This window comes from Rhinatrema bivittatum, chromosome 2, assembly GCF_901001135.1.
Source record: "Rhinatrema bivittatum chromosome 2, aRhiBiv1.1, whole genome shotgun sequence".
NCBI classification, from domain to species: Eukaryota; Metazoa; Chordata; class Amphibia; order Gymnophiona; family Rhinatrematidae; genus Rhinatrema; species Rhinatrema bivittatum.
In genome coordinates, this window is record NC_042616.1 from 45,877,114 (window position 1) to 45,904,484 (window position 27,371).

At 45.4% G+C, this 27,371-nt stretch overlaps 1 protein-coding gene across 11 annotated transcripts in view; it reads left to right on the forward strand.

Moving 5' to 3' along the window:
- The window catches only part of ATG9B (autophagy related 9B), a 268,139-nt gene extending 241,621 nt beyond the window's left edge, over positions 1-26,518 (forward strand). For 10 of the 11 annotated variants that reach the window (XM_029587964.1, XM_029587963.1, XM_029587957.1 and 7 more), the window contains 3 exons: positions 11,747-11,840; positions 22,517-22,682; positions 24,190-26,518. In XM_029587964.1, the coding sequence (XP_029443824.1) occupies positions 11,747-11,840; positions 22,517-22,662 (240 nt within the window). In that variant the 3' untranslated portion in view covers positions 22,663-22,682; positions 24,190-26,518. The remainder of the gene's footprint in view (positions 1-11,746; positions 11,841-22,516; positions 22,683-24,189) is intronic. The other variant, XM_029587968.1, reaches the window with a different exon arrangement.
- The last annotated feature ends 853 nt before the right edge of the window (positions 26,519-27,371 follow it).

Consider the following 27,371-nt stretch of genomic DNA (forward strand, 5'->3'; position numbering starts at 1 on the left):
TTGCATCAGTAGCATGGGATCTTCTTAGTGTTTGGGTAATTGCCAGGTTCTTGTGGCCTGGTTTTGGCCTCTGTTGGAAACAGGATGCTGGGCTTGATGGACCCTTGGTCTTGACCCAGCATGGCAATTTCTTATGTTCTTATGTTCATACAGCCTTGAAGAACCTTCAGGATCAGAAGCTGGAAGTGCACCACAAAAAGATATTTGACGTGTTTGTTCTTGGCATTCGAGCAGCTGTCTGTAGCAGTTTCATGTTGAAGGCTGGCTTGAGATGGGTTCAGCAGTTGCAAGCCGACAGGTCCTTGTCTGAGCCTGAGACACAGCAGGCAGAGCGACTGGAAGTTGTGGTGGCCTATGGCGCTGATGCATTGTATGATCTATTCAGGTCATCCTCTAGGACAATGATGTCGGCAGTTTCAGCCCGCAGGCTCCTCTGGTTGAGGAATTGGTTGGCTGATGTCTCATCCAAGACTCAGGAGCCTTGCCTTTTAAGGGGAAGCTGCTCTTTTGGAGGAGATGACCAAACTTCTCGGGGACAGCAAGGTTCATAAATTGCCTGAAGAAAAGCCAAAAGGCTTTTCCCATTTCAGAGTAATAGGTGGTTTCGGCTTACCAGAGCATCAGGGAACTCTCAGTTCAAGTCCTCGGGAAGGCAGCAGTTCTGGAACCAGTCCTTTTGAGGGAGGAGGCCTGGAATATATGGTTCCTTCTTGGGCAGTGGTGGAGCCAAATCTGCCCAATGATGCCAGACTGGTCCATTCCTCAGTGCCAGTCACAGGGGGCCAGTTGGCTCTCTTCTACGAGGAGAGAGCCAGAATCACATCAGACCTGTGGGTCTTAAGTGTGATAAAACAAGGTTATGCTTTAGAATTTGCTCGGCCGCTCAGAGATTTGTTCCTGGTCTCCCCATGTACATAGAGGAAAAAGAAAATTGCAGTACGGGAAACGGTTTGCGACTTCGCAGGCTGGGAGCCATTGTTCCTGTTCCCATGGAAGAGCATGGGACAGGCCGCTATTCCATTTATTTCATAGTACCCAAGGTAGAGGGCACCTTTCACCCAATACTCGTTTGAAAAAGGTGAATGTGGCTCTAAAGGTTCCTCGTGTTTGAATGGAGATTCTGTGCTTGGTGATTGCCTCGGTATATAAGGGAGAGTTCCTGACTTCTTTGGATTTGACCGAAGTGTACTTACACATAGGCATTCAGCCAGACCATCAAAGATACCTGAGATTCGTGGTTCTGGGGGAACATTTTCAGTTTTGCTCTCTGTCCTTCGGGCTGGCGATTGCACCCAGGACCTTCACCAAGATGATGGTTATGGTAGCTGTGGCCCTCCGGAAGGACGGGGTCTTAGTTCACCCCTATCTGTTCAATGGGAGGCAGTGGATTTGGTCCTCCGGTGCTACGGTCCTTGGGGTGGATAGTCAGTTTGACCAAGAGTCACCTTTTCCCTTCCCAGACTTTGGAATTCCTGGGGGCACATTTCGATACCAAGGCGGGGAAGGTTTTCCTCACCAAAGAGTGGATTTCCAAGTGCCCAAGGTTTGGGATTACTTACAAGTTCTTGGGTGTATGGCTTCCACTTTGGAATTGGTTCCTTGGGCATTTGCTCATATGAGACCACTATAGTAGGCCTTACTATCTCGCTGGGATCCATTGTCAGAGCAGTCTTTCGTGGTGGCTCCTTCCGGAAAAGTTGAGACGAGAAGTGGACCTCGATATCTCAGTCTGGACGATCGTCATTACCGACGCCAGGCTTTCTGGTTGGGGAGCAGTGTGTCAGAACCAGTCCGTTCAGGGCCGGTGGTCAAAGGAGAAGGCTCTATGGTCCATCAGTCGCCTAGAGACGAGAGCTGTACGTTTGGCCCTACAGGCGTCTCTGCTCCTGGCGAGGGGAAAGCCGGTGAGCATGTTGTTGGACAGGGTGATGACAGTGGCTTACATAAATCGACAGGGTGGCACAAAGAGTTGAGCAGTGGCTCAGGAAGGCCCGGGATCTCATCTGTTGAGTAGAACAGCATCTGGCACTGCTAGCGACCTCTCACATAGCGGGCACAGACAACGTGCAAGTGGATTTTCTGAGCCAACAGCAGCTCGACCCCGAAGAGTGGGAGCTGTCAGAAGAGGCAATGTCCCTCATCAGATGCAGGTGGGGCATGCCGTGCATGGATCTGATGGTGACTTACCAAAATGCCAAGACCCCTCAGTTCTGCAGTCAAAGGTGAGAACAAGGAGCAGAGGGCATAGATGCCTTAGTTCTACCTTGGCCGAAAGACGTCCTGCTGTACGTGTTTCCACCTTGGCCGCTCCTGGGCAAGGTCTTGTGATGCATAGAGGTTCATTCAGGCGATGTGATCCTCGTGGTGCCAGAATGGCTGAGGCATCATTGGTTTGCAGACTTAATCAATCTAGTAGTGGGTGCTCCGGTACAGCAAGCTCATCTGCCGAATTTTCTGCATCAAGGCCCCATATTTTCAGATCAGGCAGCTTGCTTTTGTCTAGCGGCTTGGCTTTTGAGAGACAACATTTGAGAGATAAAGGTTACTCGGAAGGGGTTATCACTACTCTCTTACAGTCCAGGAAGACTTCCACCTCCTTAGCTTATGTGATGGTATGTAGATTTTTTGATTCCTGGTGCACCTTTGTGAGCCTCGGTGGTTCATATTCTCGCTTTTCTGCAGAATGGTTTGGTTGTCCTTCAATTCCCTCAGAGTTCAAGTGGCGGCCCTAGGCTGTCTTTGAGGTAAGGCTCAGAGCTCTACCTTAGCAGCCCATCCAGATGTGGTGCATTTTCTCCGGGGAGCAAAACATTTGCGTCCAATTTGGAAGCCTTGTCCATCTTGGAAACTTAATGTAGTCCTTAGGAGCATGTTTTCGGCTTGACTGATCTCAGAGCTTCAGGCCTTGTCCTGTAGGGAACCTTTTTTGAGAATCTCGGAGTCGGGTGTTTCCTTGAGAACAATTCCTTCCTTTCTTCCGAAGATGGTATTGTCAAGCCACTTAAATCAGTCAGTGGGAGCCCCCATTCTTTCCAACTGTGGATCCTTTGGCGTCGCAAGCAAGAGAGTTGCGTCGTTTGGACGTGAAACGTGCATTGCTGCAGTACCTGAAGGTCACGAACAGTTTCTGCTTGCCGGATCATGTTTTTGTGCTTTGGAGTGGTACAAAAAAAGGGGCATAAAGTGTCAAGAGCCACAATTGCGAGGTGGTTGAAAGAGGCTGTTACCTCTGCGTATATCTGTCAGGGTTGTCCTATCCTCGGCTGTGTCAGCAAGTTTCACCGCAAGAGATCTGCAGGGCAGCTACTTGGAAATCAATACACACTTTCACCAGGCACTACTGTTTGGATGTCCAGACTCCAGAAGCCATGGGCTTTGATAAAAGTAAACTTCAAGTGGGATTCTCAAAGTCTCACCCCATCTAGGGAAGCTTTGGTACATCCCCAGGAGTCTGGACTGATCTGGGTACGTACAGGGAAAGGAAAATTACTGTATTTTTCGCTCCATAAGACGCACCTGACCATAAGACGCACCTAGGATTCAGAGCTGGAAAATTTAAAAAAAAAATGGTGTGCTAAACCGACTCTGTTCCCTGGCATCTGTGTGTCTTATGGAGCAAATTAGGGGAGGGCATAAAATTTTTTTTTGTCCCCATTTCGATTTTCAGGTCTGGGGAGGGCCATTTCTGTCCACTCCCCGGATCAGAAAACTTTTATCATTCTATTTGTTCGAAAAATAAAAAAACCCTCATCCCAACCCTTTAAATTTAATTAACTAACTCCCCACCCTTCTGACCCCCCCAAGACTTGCCAAAAGTCCCTGGTGGTCCAGCGGGGGTCCGGGAGCTATCTCCTGCACTTGGGCCGTCGGCTGCCAGTATTCAAAATGGCGCCGATAGCCTTTGCCCTTACTATTTCACAGGGGCTACCGGTGCCATTGGTCGGCCCCTGTCACATGGTAGGAGCAATGGATGGCCGGCACCATCTTGGCATGGGTGGCCGTCCATTGCTCCTACCATGTGACAGGGTCTGGCCAATGGCACCGGTAGCCCCTGTAACATAGTAAGGGCAAAGGCTATCGGCGCCATTTTGAATACTGGCAGCCGACGGCCCAAGTGCCGGAGATAGCTCCCGGACCCCCGCTGGACCACTAGGGACTTTTGGCAAGTCTTGGGGGGGTCAGGAGGGTGGGGGGTTGTAGTTGTTTTTTTTTCAATTTTTGCTCCATAAGATGCACAGACATTTTCCCCCCACTTTTGGGGAAAAAAAAGTGCGTCTTATGGAGCGAAAAATACGGTAGATTTTACCTGCTAATTTTCGTTCCTGTAGTACCACAGATCAGTCCAGAGTCCCGTCCACTGGAGGAAAGGGAGTTTTTGGAGAGTCCGCTCGACCTGGGATTTATAATTACTCTGAAGAATGGCACAGGTTTTGTTAGTCCTACACAGGGTTTTGTGTTGGCGCAGTTATCTGTTCCAGTTTTTTTTTACACTTCCCACTGCTCGTTCAGGTGATGTTAGTTGGTTTTTGGTATTTGTTTCAATTTTTGGGCTTGAGTGATACTGAGGGACTGCAGGTGGCGCCTCATGTTAAGTGGCAGTGTCAGTAAAACTTTCTCTGTCTCCATCTGCTGGAGGGGAGGCAAAACCCAGGAGTCTAGACTGATCTGTGGTACTACAGAAACAAAAATTAGCAGGTAAGAACCAATTTTTCTATATTCTCCCTCCCAGGAGACCCTAGAACGGATCAGGGCGTTTCTGAGGGTACGGAAACTGAGGGCAATGATCTACGAGTGGAAGTGCACCTCAAGCGAGCTTTTGAGATTCTGGGTCTGGGCCTGCAGGCGGCAGTCTGTGCCAGTCTGATGCAGCGGGCCTGTTTGTGTTGGATCAGAAGCCACAGGAGCAGTCGGCCTCCGGGACTCTTTCCCCAATCCAGGCGGCATGTCTGGAAGTGGGAGTTGCCTAAAGAGCAAATGCTCTTTATGACCTAGTAAGAACCACGGCACACGGTATGGTATTGGTGGTGGCAACCAGACGTCACTTGTAGCTGTGTAATTGGTCGGCGGATCTTTCATCGAAATCACAGCTGTGTAACTACAGCAAGGGTTATTTTTCCCTATATGCATCATCTTGTAATTGTCCACATTAAATTTCATGTGCCATTTGGAAACCCAATCTTCCAGTTTCATAAGGTCCTCCTGCAATCCGCTTGAGATTTAACTACTCTGCATAATCTTTTATCATCTACAAATTTGATCACCGCACTCGTCGTACCCCTTTCCAGATCATGTATAAATATATTAAAAAGCACCAGTCCAAGTACAGATCCCTGAGGCACTCTACTGTTTACCTTTTTCCATTGTGAAAACAGACCTTTTAATCCTACTGTTTCCTGTTTTTTAACCGGTTTGCAATCCACAAAAGGACATCGCCTCCTATCCCATGACTTTAGTCTCTTATGAGGGACTTTATTAAACACCTTCTGAAAATCCAAATACACCACATCTACTGGTTCACCTTTGTCCACATGTTTATTCACCCCTTCAAAAAACTGTAGGAGATTTGTGAGGCAAGACTTCTCTTGGGTAAATCCATACTGGCTGTGCCTTATTAAACCATGTCTGACGGAGCGGGAGAGAGGGAGAGCAACGGCCTCAGGGTAGGACGATTCCTAGCCCGAATTATTACCTGGACTTAATTGCCTAGTACTGCAGTGGAAGTGAGCTCTCCTCAGTTCCTGGTTACGTCCCTCAACATCATCGAGGAGGAGGGGCCAGAGGGTTTAACTCTGGACCTCCCTGTGGTGTGTAGGCGTCGCCAGCACACTGCCGAAGCCACGTGCGCCAAAGGGGCGCGCGGCTTTGCCTGGAACATTGGGACCATCTCTATTGTAAAGTTTAAAATAAGTTAATTTTCTTCATTTATATCGCTCCCTTCCTGCTCTCTAAATAGAGGTTCTTGTAATAAATAGGTGTATTGAGAGAATTCCATATATTATTTCAACACCATAATGCCTCATACAAAGAGGAAGGGTAGGCTACGTACAGAGGCCCCAACTGTGCCTGGTCCTGCCCTATCTCAACAGTTGATTGAAGGATTTCTCTCATCTTTAAACGTGAATACACCGGAAGAAGCTTCCGTTGGGGGATTTGTTCAGGAGCAAACAACCCCCCAGGAACATCATACATCTCTCAGCCCCGGTGCACCTATAACTCCGGACCCACCTAACCTTGCCCAAAACTCCGATTCAAATAAAGTAGAGAACACTGAAGTCGTGACACTACTTAATTCCTTTGGGGATGGAAAGGAGGAAAATGAGGCGGTTCAAATAATAACAGGAGGAGCTGGAATCAGTTTGCAGGAGGTAGATGGAAAAAATAGTGGTGGTAATAACTTGATACCAAATCCTCCAACATCAACACCTACTGGTGCAGAAGGTAGAACATTGAACTCAGGATTGAGATATGATCAATGTTCACAATCTGGAAAAAAAAGCATGTGGAAAAATGAGATCTGAAGGAGAACCAGTACCAAAAGTTACTTTAGAAAATATTTGGTTGGTTCTAATGGACATGAAAACATCTATAAATCAATTGGATAAAAAAATCTCTGATATACATCTTCAAGTAAAGACAACAGATGAGGCAGTGAAAAAACATTCAGAGAAACTAGAAATTCATGAAAGACAGCTTAATCAGATACAAGAAATTCAGACTGGAATAATAAAAGGAGAATTGATTAACACAAGGAGGATTGAAGTGATGGAAAATAATTTGAGGTATAACAATCTCAGAATACTGAATTTTCCAAATGTAAAGTATATATCACCAATGGAACAATTTAAAAGATATTTAACAGATAATCTACAGGTACCTATGGAAAACATACCAGCTATTGAAAAAATCTTTTTTATTGCTAATAAGGATAAGGAGAATTTGGAAAAAGTAAATCAATCCCAACAACTGGATAATCTTACTGAATTTCTAGAGAAGTCAATGGATGAACAAGTGGAATCAAGGGGTACATTATGTGTAAGATTTATAAAAATGGAAGATAGAGACTTAGTTTTGAGATTATTTTTGGGTAATCGAGATAAACTATATCTCACACAAAAAATATGGATGTATCCTGATATAACTAGATCCACTCAGACAGGGAGAATAAACTTTTTACAGATGAGCCCTGAGATTAAAAAACTCAGAGCTCAAATGGTAGTTTATTTTCCCTGCAAATGTGTTGTGAAATACAATAATGAGAGGTTTGTCTTTTTGGAACCTTTAGATCTCAGGAAATTTCTTGAAGCACGTTCCTCTAATTAAGTTATTTATCTAGATTGGTTATAGGTGTAGAAAGTCTAACGTTTAATGCACTGATACTTTGGAATGTTAGTTAATAATAGCTCCAGTATAATAATATATTTGAACCTCCAGATTTCCTTATAAGTGATCTATAATTTCCTGACCATTTTTCTAGGTTGTTAACAAACTGCCATCCAGAGTTATCCTAGTCAGATAAAAGTGGATTAAGATCTAAGGTTGACTGTTTGTATTGTCTGTAAATTGACCTAATCATTGATATGTATTTTACTGTCTATAGTATGTTTAAAATGCATAAATAAATAAATAAAATTAAACCATGTCTATCTAAATGTTTTGTGATTTTATTCTTTATAACAGTTTCCACGATTTTTCCCAACACTGAAGTCAGGCTCACCAGTCTATATTTTCCCAGACCACCCCTGGAGCCCTTTTTAAATATTGGGGTTGCATTGGCCAGCTTCAGGTACAATGGATGATTTTGATGATAGGTTACAAATTAAAATAGGTCTGAAATTTCATTTTTTAGTTCTCTCAGAACCCTGGGGTGTATACCATTTGGTCTAGGTGATTTACTACTCTTCAGTTTGTCCATCTGGCCTACCACATCTTCCTGGTTCTCTCTCGAGTATGTGCTGTTGATACACGAAGCCTTCCTGGCTAGGCAGGCTGGCAAGCGTGGTTTGGAGACAACCCGGTGGGTTCGGCTGAAAGGGTGACTGTTCCTCCTCAGGGATCTGCAGGGTCATGGAAGCTGTCCCACGAAGGTCGCCCGGCACATTTGGATTCCAATTTGGAAGATTCGGATGAATCTCGGGAGGATGAGAGTCATTCGTCGCTGGGCAATCGGGTTGAGGACCCAGCGGGGACCCCCCCCGGACCCAGGAGACCCTAGAACGGATCAGGGCGTTTCTGAGGGTACGGAAACTGAGGGCAATGATCTACGAGTGATCCGTCTCTTTAAGAGAGAGGAGCTTCACCCGCTTATCCCCCAGGTGTTGGAGGAATTGGGGATCAAGCTCACTCTGGAGGACCCTGATGCCAAAGGGGTTAGTCCGTGCTGGATGGCGTTAGGAGAACCCCAGCACCTTCCCCATTCCGAAGAAGATCCAGAAGCTGATTAACCGGGAGTGGGACTCCCCGGACTCGGGGCTGCGAGTAGGCAGAGCCATGTCAAAGCTTTATCCGCTGTTGCAGGAGCATTTAGATGTCCTCAAGGTTCCGAAGGTGGATGCAGCGGTTTCGGCAGTCACTAGGAAGACCACTATCCCGGTGGTGGAAGAGTCCACTCTGAAGGGCGTTCAGGATCGGAAGCTGGAAGTGCACCTCAAGCGAGCTTTTGAGATTCTGGGTCTGGGCCTGCAGGCGGCAGTCTGATGCAGCGGGCCTGTTTGTGTTGGATCAGAAGCCACAGGAGCAGTCGGCCTCCGGGACTCTTTCCCCAATCCAGGCGGCATGTCTGGAAGTGGGAGTTGCCTAAAGAGCAAATGCTCTTTATGACCTAGTAAGAACCATGGCACACGGTATGGTATTGGTGGTGGCAACCAGACGTCACTTGTAGCTGTGTAATTGGTCGGCGGATCTTTCATCGAAATCGCAGCTGTGTAATCTGTCTTTTCAGGGCAAATTGTTGTTTGGTGAGGACCTCAACCATCTTATGTAGTGTTTAGGGGCGACGCAGGGCAATAGACTCTTGGAGGATAGGAAGTCTGCCCAAAAGCCTTTCTCCTCTCAGCCTCGTTTTTGGGAGTTGAGGCGTTTTTGTCCTGCTAGGCCATCAGGGTATTCGGTGCTGAGACAGTCCTCGCAAAGACAGCAGTCCTTTCTGGGGGCAGGAAGGGCATCTAAAGGTGGATCCACCCAGGGAGTGGGTGGCGTTAAGTCCTCCCAATGAGATCCGGCAGGTCCACTCGAACAATTCATTTTCTAGCATTGTACTCTCCCCAAAACGGGTGAGAATTCACCTCATGAGAATTTTTACCTGCTTGCTGGAACTGATTTAAAAAATAGAACTTTCTGGTTCTGTTTTGTCTGTACCTCTCTAATTGTATTTTCTGGCCTTCTAAATCAAAGGTTAAATGAGATTTCCTCCAATAGTGTTCCACATACCAAAGACATTGTTTGATCTCTTTTCAAGTACAGAAATACCAGGAGGGACAAGGAAGATATGATACAGATTTTAAAATATGTTAAAGGTATTAATGATGCACAAAAATTAAACTTTTTCCAATGGAAAGGAAGCTGTAGAGCTAGGGCTTATGAAATGAAATTCCAAGGGGGATGACTCAGGACCATTGTCAGGAAATATTTCTTCACTGGAAGAGTGATGGATGCATAGAATACCTTCCCAGAAGAAGTGGTGAAGACAAGAACAGTAACGAAATTCAAAAGAGCATGGGATAAACACTGCGAATCCCTGAAAGCTAGTGGATGGAAATGAAGAAATGGGGTAACCTATGTTAACTTTAGGTGTAACATTTCTGCATGGGGGTAACCTGCACAGAGTAGCAGTTACTACTCTTAACAGAATGCATGGGGTAATCTGCATAGAGCCACATAGGCTGGATGGTCCAATTTGGTCTTTATCTGCTATCATTTACTATGTTACTATGTTGATACATTTCCGATGTTCAGTGGCAGAGTATCTTAGAGTTGAAACTGATCCTGAGAAGATCCTGTTGCGTCCTTCTGTGCTAGATGGCTTCGCCCCATTTGCCTCACCTTGTTCATGGCTCCTCCCGCATCCCTAGGGAAAATGGCTGCCGCCACGTCTACAAGCCGACCTCTCCGGCGTTCCCGGAACAGCTATGATGCTGCCTCCCACCATGCTCCTCCCAAGGGCCTACTAGGGTGCACACGCCACCCACATCTTTATTCCAGCTATGGCGCGAACCTGGGGGCGTTCCCCTCTACTGATGTCACGCCATCCAGGTATTTAGCCTGTACTTTGTTGCTAGCTCGTTGAATTAGCAAAGGATTGGTTTCGGCTGGTTCTAAGCTACTCTGCCGCTTCCGTGCTGTCGCTGGAAGCTCTCTCTCTGCCCTTCGGGATATTGCTAACCTGGGTACCTGGTCCTCTGGGGCCCTCTGCTTTATTTCAGTTGCCTTACAGGGATCAGGTACTTGCTCCTCGAGGGCCTGCTCTCCCTGCCTCGGTGCCACTACCAAACTTCTTCAACCTGGTGGAATCGCATACCCACAGCAACCATCTAGTGAGTAATCTCTCAGTCTATCTCATCCACAGTTCTACCTTGCTGGGAAACCTGCACCGGAATTCCCCTATACCAACGGGGTGAGAAGAGTTCCCTCTGCTGAGGGTCCTGAGACTGCTACTTCCAGACTACAAGCTGTTTAATAAAAGAACTAAACTCTGTGTTTGTGCGTCTGCGTTTAGCCCAGTACTGTGGCGCCTCATGGGGCTCCTCCCTGTGGGCGTGGTCATCTGCCACAATACTCAAGAATCCACCCAGATACCGCTTAACCATAACAGGTCCTTTATCTGCTAGTTGTTAGTCACAGTTCTTTAGGTGATGGAACAGCTGGTCGCACTTGTGGCTCTAAGTATAGCAAGCAGAAGGGCATATAACAGATGAATTGGCAACTTCAGTAGAGTGGAGCAAAGCCTTTGAACTTGGCTTGGGAGTTAATCATGAACCAGTGTATAAATTTAGGATAGGTATAATTCTCAAACCTTTTTCAGCTCAACTCAGCAACAGCTGCAAGTGGCAGGTGAGTTGCAGGCAGCAGGTGAGTCTTTTAGGGAGCCCAGTGTATAGGAAGTTCCTAAGGCAGGAATAGGAATTGTCACACAAGAATGACTGACTGTAGCAAGTGCTTGGCTATCAAAGAAGGGTCTAAAATGTCATCGTTGGTGTACTTGTCATCGTTGGTGTACTTATCATCGTTGGTATAGTTGAAAGAACGCTGCCTTGGTCACAGCCAGAGCCTGAGCTTAGAGTCAATTATGATTCCCAGGCTGCAATCTTGACAGCTTGACATGTATAAGGTAAATATGAGAGAGCGCTGCCCCTGTAATAATATGCTATCTATATGTATGAGGTGAGCGTGAGAGATCCCTAGTCCTATACTAATGTGCTGTCTACATTTATGAGGTTAGCATGAGCAAGTCTTACTCCTGCATTAACATACTATCTAAATGCCTGAGCTGACTGTGAGAGCCTCTCCTCTAATAACATGCTATTTACATGTTTGAGGTGAGCTTGAGACAGTCCTGCCCTTTTATGACAAAATATTGGCATACATGAGGCCAGAGGCCCAAGCCTTTGTGTATTGCTTTCTGTTAAGTATGTCAGCAAACAGTTCAGCCCTCTTGTGCATGAGTTTTATGCTTACCTTCAGCCTGCCACCATTTGTAATGGCAAAAGTAGAGAGACATACCCAGTTTTTCTGACCTCTTCTCTTGTTCTAGGTACACCAACAGCAACAGCAGCAAGGTCCCTCTCAGCACTCCTCGGGTGTGTGGCGGCCACAAACCATACCACAAGAGCCAAGAGCTGATGCAGGTGAGAGTCCTCTTCACAGTCCCTGATTCCGCACATAGGCCTTCCAGCATACTACCTGGCAACAGCCCCCCTCCTTTCAATGTAACTTCTGCGTACCTGGACCCTTTCTGATGCTAAGACATTAATAGGCATTGATGAAACCATGACAGAGGACTGAAGGAGCTTTAGCAGCACAATGCAGAACCTCCAGGGCTCACAGGGAGGACTGGGAAACACAGCATAGGCTTCTTGCACTGACAAACTTAGTCTTCATGTCCCATTCATGCTTCTGAAATGTCATTAGGCCAGTGCTAATTAACAACAGAAAAACTTTCAGGATCAATACAGCAGTTAAAAAAAGAAAAATGAATTAACAGCAATAAAAATGTAAGATATGCCATGAGCTCAACATCCTGACTAGTTCAGTTCACAAGTAGATTCCAAAAAGTAGATATGTTTTTTGTTAGTCATTCTCAGGGATAAGGGTTGACTTTCCCAAATCTATCTGACTGTAGTGCATTCAGGCCTGTTGCAGCCTTGGGAATAGTCCAGGAACACAATGAACCTTAACTAGTCCAGTTCTGATGTAAGTATTTATTTACAGTGCTTTACACTTGCAGAAACAAAATAGTGGTTCACCTTGCATCAGGTACAATTGATGGGATGCTACTCCATCTATTTCATGGTCCCGAAGAAGGAGGGGTCCTTCCGGCCAATCCTGGACCTGAAGAAGGTGAACAGGGCCCTCAAAGTTCCACATTTCCGGATGGAGACCCTGCGCTTGATCATTGCGGCGGTCCACAGCGGCAAGTTCTTAGCTTCCCTGGATTTAACGGAAGCATATTTCCACATAGCTGTTTGCAGGGATCACCAGAGGTTTCTTTGGTTCATGATCCTTGGCATGCATTTCCAGTTTTGTGCCATTCGGTCTGGCTACGGCGCCTAGCACATTTACCAAGGTAATGGTGGTCGTGGCGGCAGCTCTCAAGAGGGAGGGTATACTGGTTCACCAGTATCTGGACGACTGGCTCATCTGAGCAAAATCGAGAGTCCTCTGCAAGATAGCGGTCACCAGAGTCGTGTGTCTTCTGGGATCACTCGGATAGGTTATCAATCAGGCCAAGAGCAACCTTCTCCCGATCAGGTGCTGGTCTTCTTGGGAGCCAGGTTTGACACCCATGTGGGCAAAGGGTTCCTCCAGTCAGACCGGATTACCAAATTGATGCCACAGGTCCGGCGTCTCTTGTCGCTTCCTCTCCCCAAGGTCTGGGACTATTTGCAGGTCCTCGGCTCCATGGCATCCACCCTGGAGTAGGTCCCTTGGGCGTTATACTCATATGAGACCATTACAGAGAACGTTACTCTCCCGTTGGGATCCGAAGTCGGAAGAGTTTCAAGTCCCCTTACCATTCACAGAGTCCCCCAGGTCCAGTCTTGATTGGTGGCTTGTTCTGGAGCACTTGAGTCGCGGAGCAGTCTGTCAGTCCCGATCAGTCCAGGGCCAATGTTCGTCGGAGAAGGCGAGTTGGTCCATCAATCACCTGGAAACAAGAGCAGTTCATTTGGTGCTGCACCACTTCCTACCACTGATACGCAACCGAGCTGTCAGAGTCCTGTCCAACAATGCGACGACAGTTGCCTACATCAGCCGACAAGGCGGCACCAAGATTTGGCTAGTAGCCTCCAAAGCGGAGCAACTCATGGCCTGGGCGGAATGGCATCTCGTCCTTCTGGCTGCATTGCACATTGCAGGATCTGACAATATGCAAGCGGATTTTCTGAGTCGACAGCAGATAGACCCCAGAGAGTGGGAACTTTCCAACAAAGCGATGGACCTTGTCTCTCACAGATGGGGGTCTCCCCATCTGGACTTGATGGCAACTCAAAGAAATGCCAAGGCTCCTCACTTTTTCAGATGCAGAAGGGAAGATGGAGCAGAAGGGGTCGATGCACTGGCCCTTTCATGGCCAATCAATGTGCTTCTCTATAACTTTCCTCCATGGCCTCTGATCAGCAAGATTCTCCGAAGGATAGAGGTCCATCCAGGAAAAAGTAATCCTGGTGGCCCCAGAGTGGCCTCAACGACCATGGTTCACAGATCTAGTCAATCTCTCGGTGAATGGTCCCCTGAGACTCAGTCATCTTCAAAATCTGCTTCGTCAAGGCCCTATATTTTTCAATCAGGCGGATCGCTTTTGTCTAGTGGCCTGGCTTTTGAAAGGCGGCAATTGAGGAAGAAAGGTTATCCGGAGGACGTGATTACTACTCTTCTGCAAGAGCGAAAGACCTCTACCTCATTGACTTACTTCAGTGCCTCTTGATCTCCTGTTGGAGTCTGCAGTCGAAGAACTATGCGATGAGGCTGTTTCTCCCGTTAGAGGTGAGATCCCAGTTGGACTGGTGGTTACAGGTGGATCGTCTTTGGAAAGGAATTTCCCTGACAATGCTGGATTGGTTAGTGCTCACAACAGATGTGAGCCTCATGACTGGGAGGACTCACTGTCAGGAGTTGGTGCTGCAAAGGCACTGGAATGCAGCAGTGTGGCAGTGGAACATCAACAAACTGGAAGCACGAGTGGTTTGGTTGATGTGCCGGCAATTTGCGAGCAGCTAGAACAGCTTCTCCTAAGCATATCTGCCTTCTCATAGCTAGAAAGAACAACTTCAGAGCCTATTTCCTCATCAGGAGAAACTTGGACTCAGGAGAATGGGAGTTGGCGGACAAAGCCTTTCTGCTCCTGGTAAACCTCTGGGGCCTATTGGATCTAGGCCTGTTGGCGAACTGCAACAACGCAAAGATTCCACACTTCTTCAGTCGCAGACGGGACCCAAAAATGATGGGTATCGATGCACTTGTTCAGGAGTGGCCACGAGGCGCCCTGCTGAATGCATTTCTCCCTTGCCTCTGATAGGCAGTCTGGTCCAGAAGGATTACAAGTCAAACCAACACTGTACTTTTACTGGTTCCGGATTGGGTTTGAAGGCCGTGGTATGTCAATCTCCAGAGACTTCTGGTGGACAGTTCCCTCGGGCTACTGTCTCAGATGGATCTTTGCGTCAGGGGCTCATTCTGTAAGAGGATTCAGGTTGATTCTGTCTTATGGTTTGGCCTTTGAAAGGGCTCAGTTATTAAAGCGGGGTTTATCACCTGCTGTAATTTCCACTCTTCTTCAGGCCCAGAAATGTTCTACTCCTTTAGCCTATGTTAGAGCTTGAAGGGTCTTAAGGCCTGGTGTTCTGTGTGAGGTACTCAACCGCACAAGGTGGATATTCCTTTGATTTTGGAATTTTTACAGGATGGCTTGCTTAAGGGTTTAGCCCTTAGTACCTTGAAGGTTCAAGTTGCAGCCCTGGCTTGTTATAAGGGAAGAGTCGTTTGAGGACCTTTGTCTTTCCATCCAAACATGTCCTGTTTTTTGCAGGGAGATAAACATCTTCGCTTCCAGTTGCAGCTTCTAGTGCCTCTGTGGGACCTTAGCTTGGTCCTCGAGTTTTTGGCAGGTCCAACTTTTCTACTGCTGCATACTCTTTTCTTGCAGCTGCTTACCTTGAAGACAGTTTTTCTGGTAGTAATCTGTTCAGCTCATCAGGTCTCTGAGCTACAGGCTCTTTCCTGCCATGAACCTTTTCTCCATATGACTCCGGGTGCTGTTCCACTTTGAACGGTGTCCTCTTTATTTTTTGCCCAAAGTGGTTTTGGAGTTTCATTTGAATCAGTCCATTTCTCTGCTTGCCTTAGACAGGGACAGAGATGAAGATGAGTACCACCTTTTGCGTTCCTTTGATGTCAAGCGTTCTTTAGATGGTGTTAGGAGGTGACTAAGGTTAACTTGGAAGAAAGCTCCTGCTCTAAGTGATACTCCAATGCGGACTTGAAAGAGAACTGTCTCTCTGGATGGTATCAACTGCAATTAGAATCATAAGGTGAAATTAAACCGTTATGTGATTAGATTTGTTGGTCAACGTAATTAATCGGGGTGCCTGTATCAACATTCATCTATGTATAATGAATAAATTTAGATGCTCACTCTACAGTGCTGTCACATGACCATCATACTAGGCATCATCGTATTAGCTTACGCTGTTTAAACTCTGCCTTATGCTTAATCATAGGTCATTTAAATGGAAAGTCCCACACAATTCCTTTTTTTTGAAATTTTTATATGCTATTAAAATTCGAAAAGTACTTAACTTAGACACGGGTCCGTGTTTCAGACTGCTGGTGCTTTTTACTAGTCCTTCTTCAAGGGTAATGTTCCTGCGTCAAACGAAACTTGTAAGTCAATATTCAAGCACAATATGCATGTTACACCGACCAGTTATTTATTCCTAGATCAACAGCACTACCAGAGTAATCACAAGATGTTTTTAAAGATGGCGATCCAGCGTTTTGTTCCAAATCATTTTCATTTCCGGGAATCTCCGGAACTGACTTAAATATCAACTTAATGATGTCACTAGACCCCTCCCCTCCTAAATGAGGGACTATCATTCAACAGAGGCATTTAAACTTTCAGGTGTCACAGTTCCTAATTTGAAGATCCATTGCTGCTGGTGTATCTGTATTTTCTCCAAAATTCTCCAACGAAGCTCATCAAACTTATGCTGAAATTCTTTACAATGTGTGACCATCGGAGCTGTGAGTTTTTCAGTAGAAATACAACTTCTGTGCTTGATGAGTCTGGTGCGCACCATCCTCTTAGTCCTGCCCACATAGTACAATTTACATGGACATTCAATCAGGTATATTACATGTGTAGAAGAACAATCTGTATGTTGAAAAGCTCGATGAACATGTCCCTTAGCATCTACCCACATCTCCCCGTTAATTGCTTGATCACATACTGAGCAATGTTCACAGGGCCAATTCCCCCGGGGAAGATTAGAATAATTAATGGTTGATTCTTTAAGGAAAGAATGCACCAGGACATCGCCAACATTACGCCCCCGACTGTAAGTAATGAGGGGACGTTCTTCAAATACCTCTAAATGAGGTTTCAAGATGAACCAGTGATGTGTGATAAGAGATGAAATTAAAGCAGCTCTGTCTGAAAATGGTATCATACAGACTAAGGGAGACTTACTGTCATCGTGTGCCTTGTCTAATAGAAACCAATGACGTTTCGCATTAGAAGCTCGTTTTAAGGCTTTCTTGATATATCGGATAGGATAACCCCGCTGTAGTAACCTGCTCGCCAGAATTTCGTCTTGAAAGCAAAATTCTTCTTTCTTTCTACATAAACGTCTCAGCCGCAAGAATTACCCGATAGGTAAATTCTTGCGTAAATGATGAGAATGGAAGCTGGTGTAATGAAGAAGAGTATTTTTTTCACAAGGTTTCCTAAACAAACTCGTGGCAATTTTACCTCCATCTTTTTGTATGTGTATATCCAAATAGTCAATCTGAGACGTATGATATGACATTGTAAACTGGAGGTTATTATCTAGGGTATTAATCCATTGAGGGGAGGAGTCTAGTGACGTCATTAAGTTGGTATTTAAGTCAGTTCCAGAGATTCACGGAAATGAAAATGATTTGGAACAAAACGCTGGATCGCCATCTTTAAAAACATCTTGTGAGTACCCTGGTAGTGCTGTTGATCTAGGAATAAATAATTGGTCGGTGTAACATGCATATTGTGCTTGAATATTGACTTACGAGTTTCGTTTGATGCAGGAACATTACCCTTGAAGAAGGACTAGTAAAAAGCACCAGCAGTCTGAAACACAGACCTGTGTCTAAGTTAAGTACTTTTCGAATTTTAATAGCATATAAAAATTTCAAAAAAAAGGAATTCTGTGGGACTTTCCATTTAAATGACCTATGATTAAGCATAAGGCAGAGTTTAAAAAGTGTAAGCTAATACGATGATGCCTAGGATGATGGTCATGTGACAGCATTGTGGAGTGAGCGTCTAAATTTATTCATTATACATAGATGAATGTTGGTACAGTCACCCCGGTCTCTGGATGGTATGCCATCTTCCAAGTCCGCATTGCTTCGCTCAAATTACAGCATACCGAATTATCTCAAAGGCTAAAAGCTAAGTAAAATTTATTAAATGATTTACACTTATATGAACAATCTCTTAAATTGTTTTTCTCTTGCACATTATGAAGCACATTTTTTTGAATGTGCAAATAGTTGTTCATTTTAATCTGGAGGTTTTTATGACTAATGATTTTGCACTTTAAATCCAGTTCACAAGGTGGTTAGGCCTGAGAATTGGCATCTGAAGTCTTTTTCCTCCTCATTAAAAATTTTCAAAATATTGTTCACATTGAGCACTTTTTGAATTATCTTGCATTTCAAAAAATTTTATTAAAGTTATAATTTAAAAATATACTGGGTATTTCCAGTTATAGGAGGTAAGTAAGGAACTCAGACGACGTGGACAATGTTTGCCTGCTGGGTTAAGGAAGTCATTACGAAGGCCTATGTGGCTGTTGAAGTTGCCTTATCAAGACAGATTAGACCGTGTTTCACGTGGGTTCAGGCGGTATCGAGGGTGAAACTTCATTTGTTGTTGCCTGTTAAAATCTGCCGAGTGGTGACATGGTCATCTTTGCTCTCCTTCCCCAAGCATTACCATTTGGATGTTAGGGCTAGAGAGAATGCCACCTTTTCACAGGCGGTATTGCCTGGACCGCTGGCAGCCTCCCATCCTTTTCTAGATCAGCTTTGTTACATCCCACTCGTTAGGTTTGACCTGCACGCACAAATCTACGCCCGATTTTAGAACATGCGCGCACAGCCACGCACATGTTATAAAATCTGGGGTTGGCGCGCACAAGGGGGTGCACACTTGTGCACCTTGCTCGCGCCGAGCCCTAGGGGAGCCCCAATGGCTTTCCCTGTTCCCTCCCAGGCCGTTCCGAAATCGGAGCGGCCTCGGAGGGAACTTTCCTTCTGCCCTTCCCCAGCTTCCCCTCCCTAACCCACCCCCCAGCCCTACCTAAACCCCCCCCCCCCCATACCTTTGTTATGCAAGTTGCGCCTGCCGGCCGAGTACTGGGCACAACCCCCCGGCCTAGAGGCCCTACGGAGGCCTCTGGCCATGCCCCTGCCAGACCCCGGACTTCCCCGCCCCTTTTTTCAAGCCCCGGGACATACGTGCGTCCTGGGGCTTGTGCGCATCGCCGGGCGTATGCAAAATAGGCTCGGCGCACGTAGCCCCACTACGCGAGTAAATCCAGCTGGATTTACGCATGTAGGGCTTTTAAAATCTGGCCCTAAGGAAGAAGAAATTACTTCTTACCTGATAATTTCCTTTGCTTTAGTGAAGGGTAGGTTAATCCAGAATCCGCCCTCGGCGGCCAGTGTTTGAATTTGTAGTTAGCAGAGTATGATTCCTGCTTTTTGTTGTCAACTGGTAAGTGACTTCTCTAGCCTTAGTTTGCTAGATATGTTCCTTTCTTTGACAGAGTTCAGTGTTTATGTTAGTTGAGAAACATGAAACTTTGCCTATTGATAATAATGTTTAGGTGTAATCAGTTTGTCCACAGTTTGGCTTTTCCAGAGAATACTGGCGGGCTGATGTTAGGGTGGGACTATATGGCCGTGATGTCAGCTTTTTGTTCCTTCTCCATCTGCTGGCAGAGGTGCATAACCTACTTGTTGGGATTGACCTACCCTTCACTAAAGGAAAGGAAATGATCAGGTAAGTAGTAATTTCTCCTTACTTGTACATTCATTATTGAAACTTGACTCGTTTCCATGGGCCAATGCCATGTTGAAAATTTACAATCCACGTGACAGTTTAAATCATCCCAGCATGGACTATTAGATATTCCCTTTTTGAAGCATGTTTGGTTGAGAGAGACGCAGGAGTGCTCTTTCTCAATTCTGTGTCGAAAATGTGGAACACTTTCCCAGAAAATATGAGATGATCAGATTGCCCAAAGATATTTAAGACCTTATTGAAAACATTTTTATTTAAACAGGCATTTTCTGATTGACTATTTTAATTGCATTCAGAATGGTTCTGGGATCAGTTTTATTATTTTATTCATTTTATTTCACTTTTAGATGTTTAATATTATTGAGAATTTTTTTTATAGGACATTATTTAATGTGGATAAGTTTTATTAATTGTATGGGATTGTCTTTATCTTTTATCTGATTATGAATGTTTAAAGAGTAATTCATCTAGATTTCCAGCAGTTAAGCAATTAATACATTTGTTAATTTTAAAGGAAAGGGTATCTCTGCACCAGTACTATTCCTCTTTTAAGGGTAGTGTTTCACTTCTGTTGGAATCGGGCTTTGGTTACTTACGATGTGAGAAAGCCAGGACAGGAACAGCTATTGTCAATTCTGTTGTAGGTCATCTTTGAGATGTTTGTAGGTGACCAGTCTTTTCTTGGATAGGTCTTTGATGTGTCCTATTAAAACACGTTTCTAAGGCATTGATTTCAAAAGGAATTAAGGAGATGAGTGCTTCAACCTGCTCCAGCAAGAGTTTGCAGATCCCAAAGGGCTGTCAAGTGAGCTTGACAAGGGTATAGGACTCTTTGTAGGCAGAATCAGAATCTCTTTCCAGAGGATAATGACAGGGCAGTATTGCCTTCGTTACATCCCTGCTCTAAGCATCTCAATGTGGGTGTACAGGCTGGGAAAGGGTACACCTTGGATGCAGGAGTCCTGAGAAATATTGTGGCTTCCTCCCACCTGGTCTGGTTGAGTCTTGGGTATGTCTTACTTGTCTGGCATGGATGATAAAGAAGGTGAAATATATACTTAGTTATTAATTTCCTTTCCGTTAGTCTTGCCAGACCAGTCCAGAACCCATCCAGGAAAGATGCAATGATCAAGGGCTCTGTCTGAGTAGTTCAGCAGCAATTTTGTTGCCCACTCTGAAGGTAGTTGGCTTAATCATGATCTTGGTGTAGGGATTACCTAGTTCTTGGGTTAATGACTATGGAGTGAAGTTTCTTGGCTGCATTAGGTTTGGTTGTGATGGTGATTTGGAAACCAAAACAAACAGTTGTCTTTGTTTATCTTGACTTTGACGGAGGATACTGAAGAACTGAAGGCCCCAAACCCCCATGGGAGAGTGAAATCAGCTTTGAACTTTTTTTTTTTTTTGTCTCCATCTGTGGACAGGTGGGACATAATCCACTTGCCTGGACCGATATGGCAGAACTAAAGGAAAGGAAATTAACAGGTAAGTTTAAATTTCACCTTAGATATTCACTCCACAGGAGGAGGTAAAGGTTTCTCCTCCTCCTCCTGCTGCTTGGGTACTGGATGGTTTTGACTCATTAGAAGGGCAGTGGAGCTCCTTCTTTTTCAAGAATGGAAAAGGGGGTATCAGGCCACTATGACCCTAGCATTTGTTTAAAAAATCTTGCAGGTAAGAGTGGTAAATCAGGTGCTACAGGCCTGACATTTTTCATTTTAAGTTTGGGATGGGAGGGTAATTGGACTGCTTCTGCCTGCAGTGGGGGAAAGGGGTAGAATTGGGTTGCTGCTGGCCAGTGGAGTGGGTTGGTTTTTTTTTAACTCAACCAGCTATATACTAAACATAGTCGGGTAGACCTAAAGTTACCTGGGTAAATGTATCTTGAAAACTTTAGACCTTTTTTTCACCACAACCAGATTTACCCAGCTAAACTTAACCTGATAGCGGTGAATATTGGCACTGCCTATCTAAGTTTAAGCTCTGACCCTAGAACACCTCTGCACCACCTTTTTTTTTTTAATCCGGGTAACGTTTAGCTGGGTAATCTACCCAGCTAAAAGTTATTCGTTTGACAGGGCAGGTGATTCAAAACTCAGGATCCTCTTATTTGTCTTGGCTGTTGGGCTTGATTGGATTGTAAGCAGAACCTATACAGTGCTACATATATCATGCTATAAAAAGGTTTAGTAGTAATAGTAGAAGAAGCAGATAAACCCCTTGGACCCCCCAACCACTGGTTCCAGAACCTGCCCCTGCCCAGTACCCAAAAAATCTCCCTCAGTGCTGTCCCCTCTTCCTTTTCTGGACCTTCTGACCTAACCCCAGCGGAGCCCCTGGATTCTCACTTTGGAAGGAGTGATTCTCAGGTGCTCCTGTCTTGCTAGTGCCATTTTGGATTTTGGTGCTGACTGGGCAGGAGCAACTAGGGATTTCCTAGCGTGTAGCAGATGGACTCAGGACCAATGGGTATAGTGTACTCGTGCTAGCAGTTGGATTGTTCTTCTCCAAATTGGGACCTGTGTGGGGGGAGATGTGAGAGGAGAGAATTTGGGGGTATTGTGGGGAGAGTGGTATGTAGAGCTGGGGACAGTGCTACCTTTAGAGGTAGAAAGCAGGGATGGACTTTATCTGTTTTGAGGGGATTTAATGCCAGGGACTGAATATGCGGAGGGATAGTAACTCAAGGTCAGTTGCCGTTTGTTGGCTGGGTGCCCTCTAATGTGCATTTCTGCCACTATACACTCATACCCAGCTGTGGGATCTTGCTTTACTGCAAGAACAGGATTCACTAAGGGCTTAATGCCCATGTTCATGGGGGGAAAGGGGGATTAAAGCACGTGAAAAACCTCATTAAAGTGCGTTTTTAATGCACTTAAGTAAATAAGCCCCTAGGTTACAGGAGTGATTTTTCTTTGTATGTGCATCACATTGGCAGCAAGAGCGAGCTGACATACTGTAGCAGAAAACCTAGAAGCCATTAATAAGCCAAGCAAATTGTGTTCCTCTTTTCAGCTTTGAGCTCGGGGTTGAGGCCAGCTGCAGCTGGATACCGAGGACTTCAGCTGGGAGGATGGGAGGAGGTGGAGCAGCAGGAAGAGGAACTGAGGGATCCTGTTCAAGTTGCACATTTGGGCCAGGCCTCGGATAGCAGCAGTTAATGTGCCTTTCTGCACTGCCTGTAAGTGTAGGGCATGATGGGAGCACAGAAGCTGAGAATATGATGGCAGAGACAAACCACAGGATGCCCTTCCCTGCTTGATCTCTTAACTTTCCCTTCACTTCTACTTTATCCTTCATTTTCTTGCCACTATGGATCCATTCTGCATATCCCAGGCTTTCTTGAATTCTTTTACTGTTTTTGCTTCCACTTTCTCCATTGGGAGGCTGTTCCATGTGTCTGCTTACTCTTTCTGTGAAGAAATATTTTCCAGTGTTAGGATTTTTGGTGCAGACCTTGCACCGTTTTGATAGACCTTCTCTGTACTGCCTCTACTCTGAAATCACCTTCACCTCCATCAATAAGAACTCTGCTTCTCAGTGCAGCTCTTCCTCTCCAATCCCTTTCCTTCAGAAGAACTCTGCCCCTGTGCATAGAACGACTTCTAACCCAGTCAACCTGTTAATAAGAAAGTTGCATCTTTGTCCAGAGCTCTCACAGGCCGATACAACAAAGTGCGCCCAGCCTAGTGCAAAGGTTTACTTGTGGTTGGACGCGCATTATGGGCGTACTAGACTGGCATCCAGTGCAATAAGGGGCTTAGCGCATCCATATAGCGCATGCTAACAAATGTGTCCTAACTAGCGCCTATCGCATTTAAATTCCATAAGGATGAAGCTATTAGCTATTACCGCCCGATGCAGGAAAGCGCGCCTAAAGGCTGGGTGCTCAACACACACACCTTTTAACACTGGGAATTTACCTCCCGCCGCGGAGCTTGAGTAAAGTTAACTTGCAGTCAAGGGCTCATGAGAAACATTAAAACATATGGTCCTCTGTGTTGCGATAAGTGTGTCCTCCTCTTTAGTATCATTGCGGCTCTTGAATTTACTGCTTACGGTGGAGAAAAATAAAAGTATATTGATTTCATCCACTTTTCGTAGGGCCACACAATTTAGACGCCTGTAACAATTGGCGCCTAATATAATACACCTGCAACCTCAGCAAAATAAAAAATGTTTTTAAAAAAGCAAGATCAAAACGGACGCTTGTAGAGTGACCGCTGCAAATGTGGGTGGGCGCCTCATGCAGTAACTACTTTTGAATCTTGCAGATGCACAATTCTCCCTTAGCGTGCCCTTTTTTACACTGCTCCGACTTCCTTCTCATTTAAATACTGCATCGGGCGTCCAGGGGATGTGGCTGCACACACATTAGTGCCTGTTTTGAGCAGGCATCTTGCTGCATCGGCCTGTTAATTCTTTACTGCAAACGCTCAGTGTACTGAGAGGGGAGGTATTAGGAGCACCATGGATGGGCTCCCAGGCTTGCCATTACCCTCCCACAATTACAGAGGGATAATTATATGCAGGTTGTGGGGACGTGATGGAAGCCCCTCTTACAGTCAGCAGGAAGAGGGTGATAGAGCTTTGGCTTCTCTCCTTCCCACCACTTCAGGGGAATACTGTGTGCCATGTGAAGGTGATGGAAGCTTTGATTACTGATGGTTGTAACTCCTTGGCTCTAGGTTCCTCAGACTGAAGAATCGGATCAGAGCTACATTGCCTGGCTTCTTCCCTTCAGAATTTCTTGGCACTCAGCAGCATCATGGTGCAGAAGAGACCCATCGTGGGAAGCAGGAAGGGCTCATAAGGTCTTTCATGGCACCAGGCCTTGCAACTTGTTGAAGTCGGGCCTCTCTTCCTCATCTCCCTTCCTATTTCCTTGAATTGCTGCTATCTGTGGGACACAATGCTAGCTGAAGACTGTAGATATGTGTGTGTGTGTGTGTGTTTGGGTGTGCGCGCGTGCGTGTGGGCAGGCACGTTCCTAAGGCTCTAGCCACAGGTGAGAAAGCGCCTTAACTGCTCAAGACAGTGGTACCTCACTGGATGCCAACTTGTTGATGCCTCGTCGAACAGGGGTTTTTCTTTATTAATTTAATTTTTTTCTGTAACTACAGTATAATGACAAGCTATTTTACATTTCAGAAACAATAAGTATTTGCACAGTGTTCAAAAACTGAGAAATGCGAGCTGCTGAAATGCATGGAAGGCAGCAGTGTTGCTGCAGAAGGGCGTTGTCCCCATTCTGTGGTTCTGTGCTGAACTGAGAGGCAGGGGCCTCCCTCCTTTACGGCATGAGATGTGATATAGGGAAGTGGGGGCTGGAGCTTGATGTGGTCTGTCCTCTCCCAGGAGCAAAATGCCAAGCCCTGGAAGCACTCTGCATGAGAGAGAGGATCCCAAAGGTTAAAGAGAAGCAAGTGTACTCCCTGTTAGTGTCAGGCCCTCAGACTTTGGGAATAGTATTTAGAAGGGAGATTTTGTTTGGCTTAAACTCATGCGTCTAGTTGCCACACAAAAAGAGGAGGTCATAGACCATATCTCCTTGTGTGATAACTCCTGCTTGCTTTTATGTGCTAGAAATGGCACTCACACTGACTGACACAAGTTTTTATAAATCCATGTATTAAACAGACTTGATGGCTGTGCTTGCTCACAAGGACTGAGTGCAGAAAGGGTGCTACTACGTCACACCAATGAATTGGGAATCTTGATGCCGTCAATGCTGGGAGCCTGAGAAGGAGTGTTCAGGTGCCATGCTGCTGCTGAAGCAACTGATGGGTTTGAGGGTGCTGCTCCTTCAGGCTTTGCATTGTACTTCATTAGGTCCATTCCCTAGACAACCTCCACAGGGTAACAAGATGGATAAGAATGGGGCAGAATATGCCAAAATACACTAAGAGATGTAGTGACAGAGCCTGTGAGCCAGCATCAGATTGAATCTAGTTAAACTCGAATATGAGCTGGACCTTCCTACCCTTTCTATCACAAAACAGAGCGCCTAAAAGGCAGACGAGGGTTGTCGGAAGATCCTGAAGTCCAATAGCTGTGCTCATCCCAAGTGAAAATAAAGAATAAGGACATGAGTATTGGATGCAGTCAATGGAAAGGTGGTTCTGCAATTTGACCAGAATAATTTCAAGCCCTGACAGCTGAAGTCTGAAAAGCTTTGGGTGTTGCGTAGCATCTGCCTTAATAGGAGAACTAATGGGGAAGGGAGTCTGTTAACAGGGCTACCACCATCTCTGTGGAGAGGCAGATCTCTGGTATGGCAGAATGCTGACATTGTATTTACAGGTGTTATCTCATGCCCCACTCCCCTCCCTCCTCCGCTTCATAATTGTGAGTAAAATTATTAATAAATGTAATCTCACCGTTTCCCTTGTTCCAAGTATGATCTAACCTTGTAACAGATTACAACCTTCCACTTTCTCTATTCTACTATATGGAACAGAAGCTGGCACTGTGAGTGGGTTCTGAGGTGCTAAGCTTCCAACTACCCCTTCTAGTGATCACGTGTGCGTAATGTTGTCAGACCTCATGCCACCGGACAAAGAGCAATGCATCATGGGATGTTTACATACTGACTTTTACAGATTTCAGACTTATAAAAGAGGTACAGTCTGTGTCTCCTCTGTGCCTCAGATGTGCTAATCTGGAGCTTCATTAGAGGCCCAGCTGTGTCTCCTGTGTAAAGTGGATGTGCTTCAGTAGAGAAACAGTCTGTCTCCTGTATAACATGGATGTGCTCCAATAGAAGGCACAGTCTGTGTCTCCTTTATAACATGGATGTGCTCCAAAAGAGGCACAGCCTGTGTCTTCTGTATGACTTGGTTGCTGATTTCAAGCTTAGAAAAAGAAACAGTCTGTGTATCCTGTGGACTGAGCTTGTAAAGAGACATAATCCATTCTGTATGTGACTGCTGAACTGAGAATATATTTGTACAGAGACATATGCTAAAGGACAAGGCATGTACAGGTTGCAATAAACGTTTACAGACTTGTGTATAATCATGTTCTCCTTCCTCACTATTATTTCTGTTCTTCATCCAGTTCTGTTCTTTGAAACACGTACAGTGTCATACAAGACAAAAATAAATATTGGGAAATAAATTCAGCCTAGAAAAAATTAAATTAAAATTTTAAAATTTAGATTTCTGGGTTCAATTCTCAGGGTCCTATGACTGATTTACATATACAATAAAGAGTTGTTCTTTTATTACACAAGGTGGAAAGGATGAGCGGTACTCACAGGAATGATATCCAAAATATGAAAGTGTAGCACTTTGCTGTATATGCACACTGCCTGTTAACCATACCTAATATTAGAGTTCCCTGTAGGTACCCGGATCAGTCCAGACAGTGGGTTATGTCCCCCTTCCAGCAGAGGGAGTCAGAGGAAAACTTGAAGGGCGCTCTCCCAGTCACTGGTGTGCCCTCTACGTCCCTTCAGTATTAAGTATTTCTCTGACTCCAGCAGAGGAAAGTCACAGAACCTGCGGTTCCCTAGTACAAAGAGAGACTTCTACGCCCGCAAAATCCATCACTTCTTCTTTGATGCCAAGGCCCTGTTCTCCTATGTCAAGGATCTTACTCAGCCAGCCTCTCCCACCATCTCAGACAACCTAGCCCAATCCAAATCTTCAGAACTGGCTATCTTCTTTGAGAATAAAATCTTAAACCTCTTAGCCCCGCTCGCCACCTCAAATACACAACCACCTCCTCCTTATTCCTCTACCATCTCCCAGAAAGCCAACTTCAATGCTTTCGATCCCACTTCTCCCCTCGAAATAGAAAACATACTAAAAAAGATGAAACCCGCCTATCACCCAACGGATTCTATTCCCTTCAAACTACTGCTCAA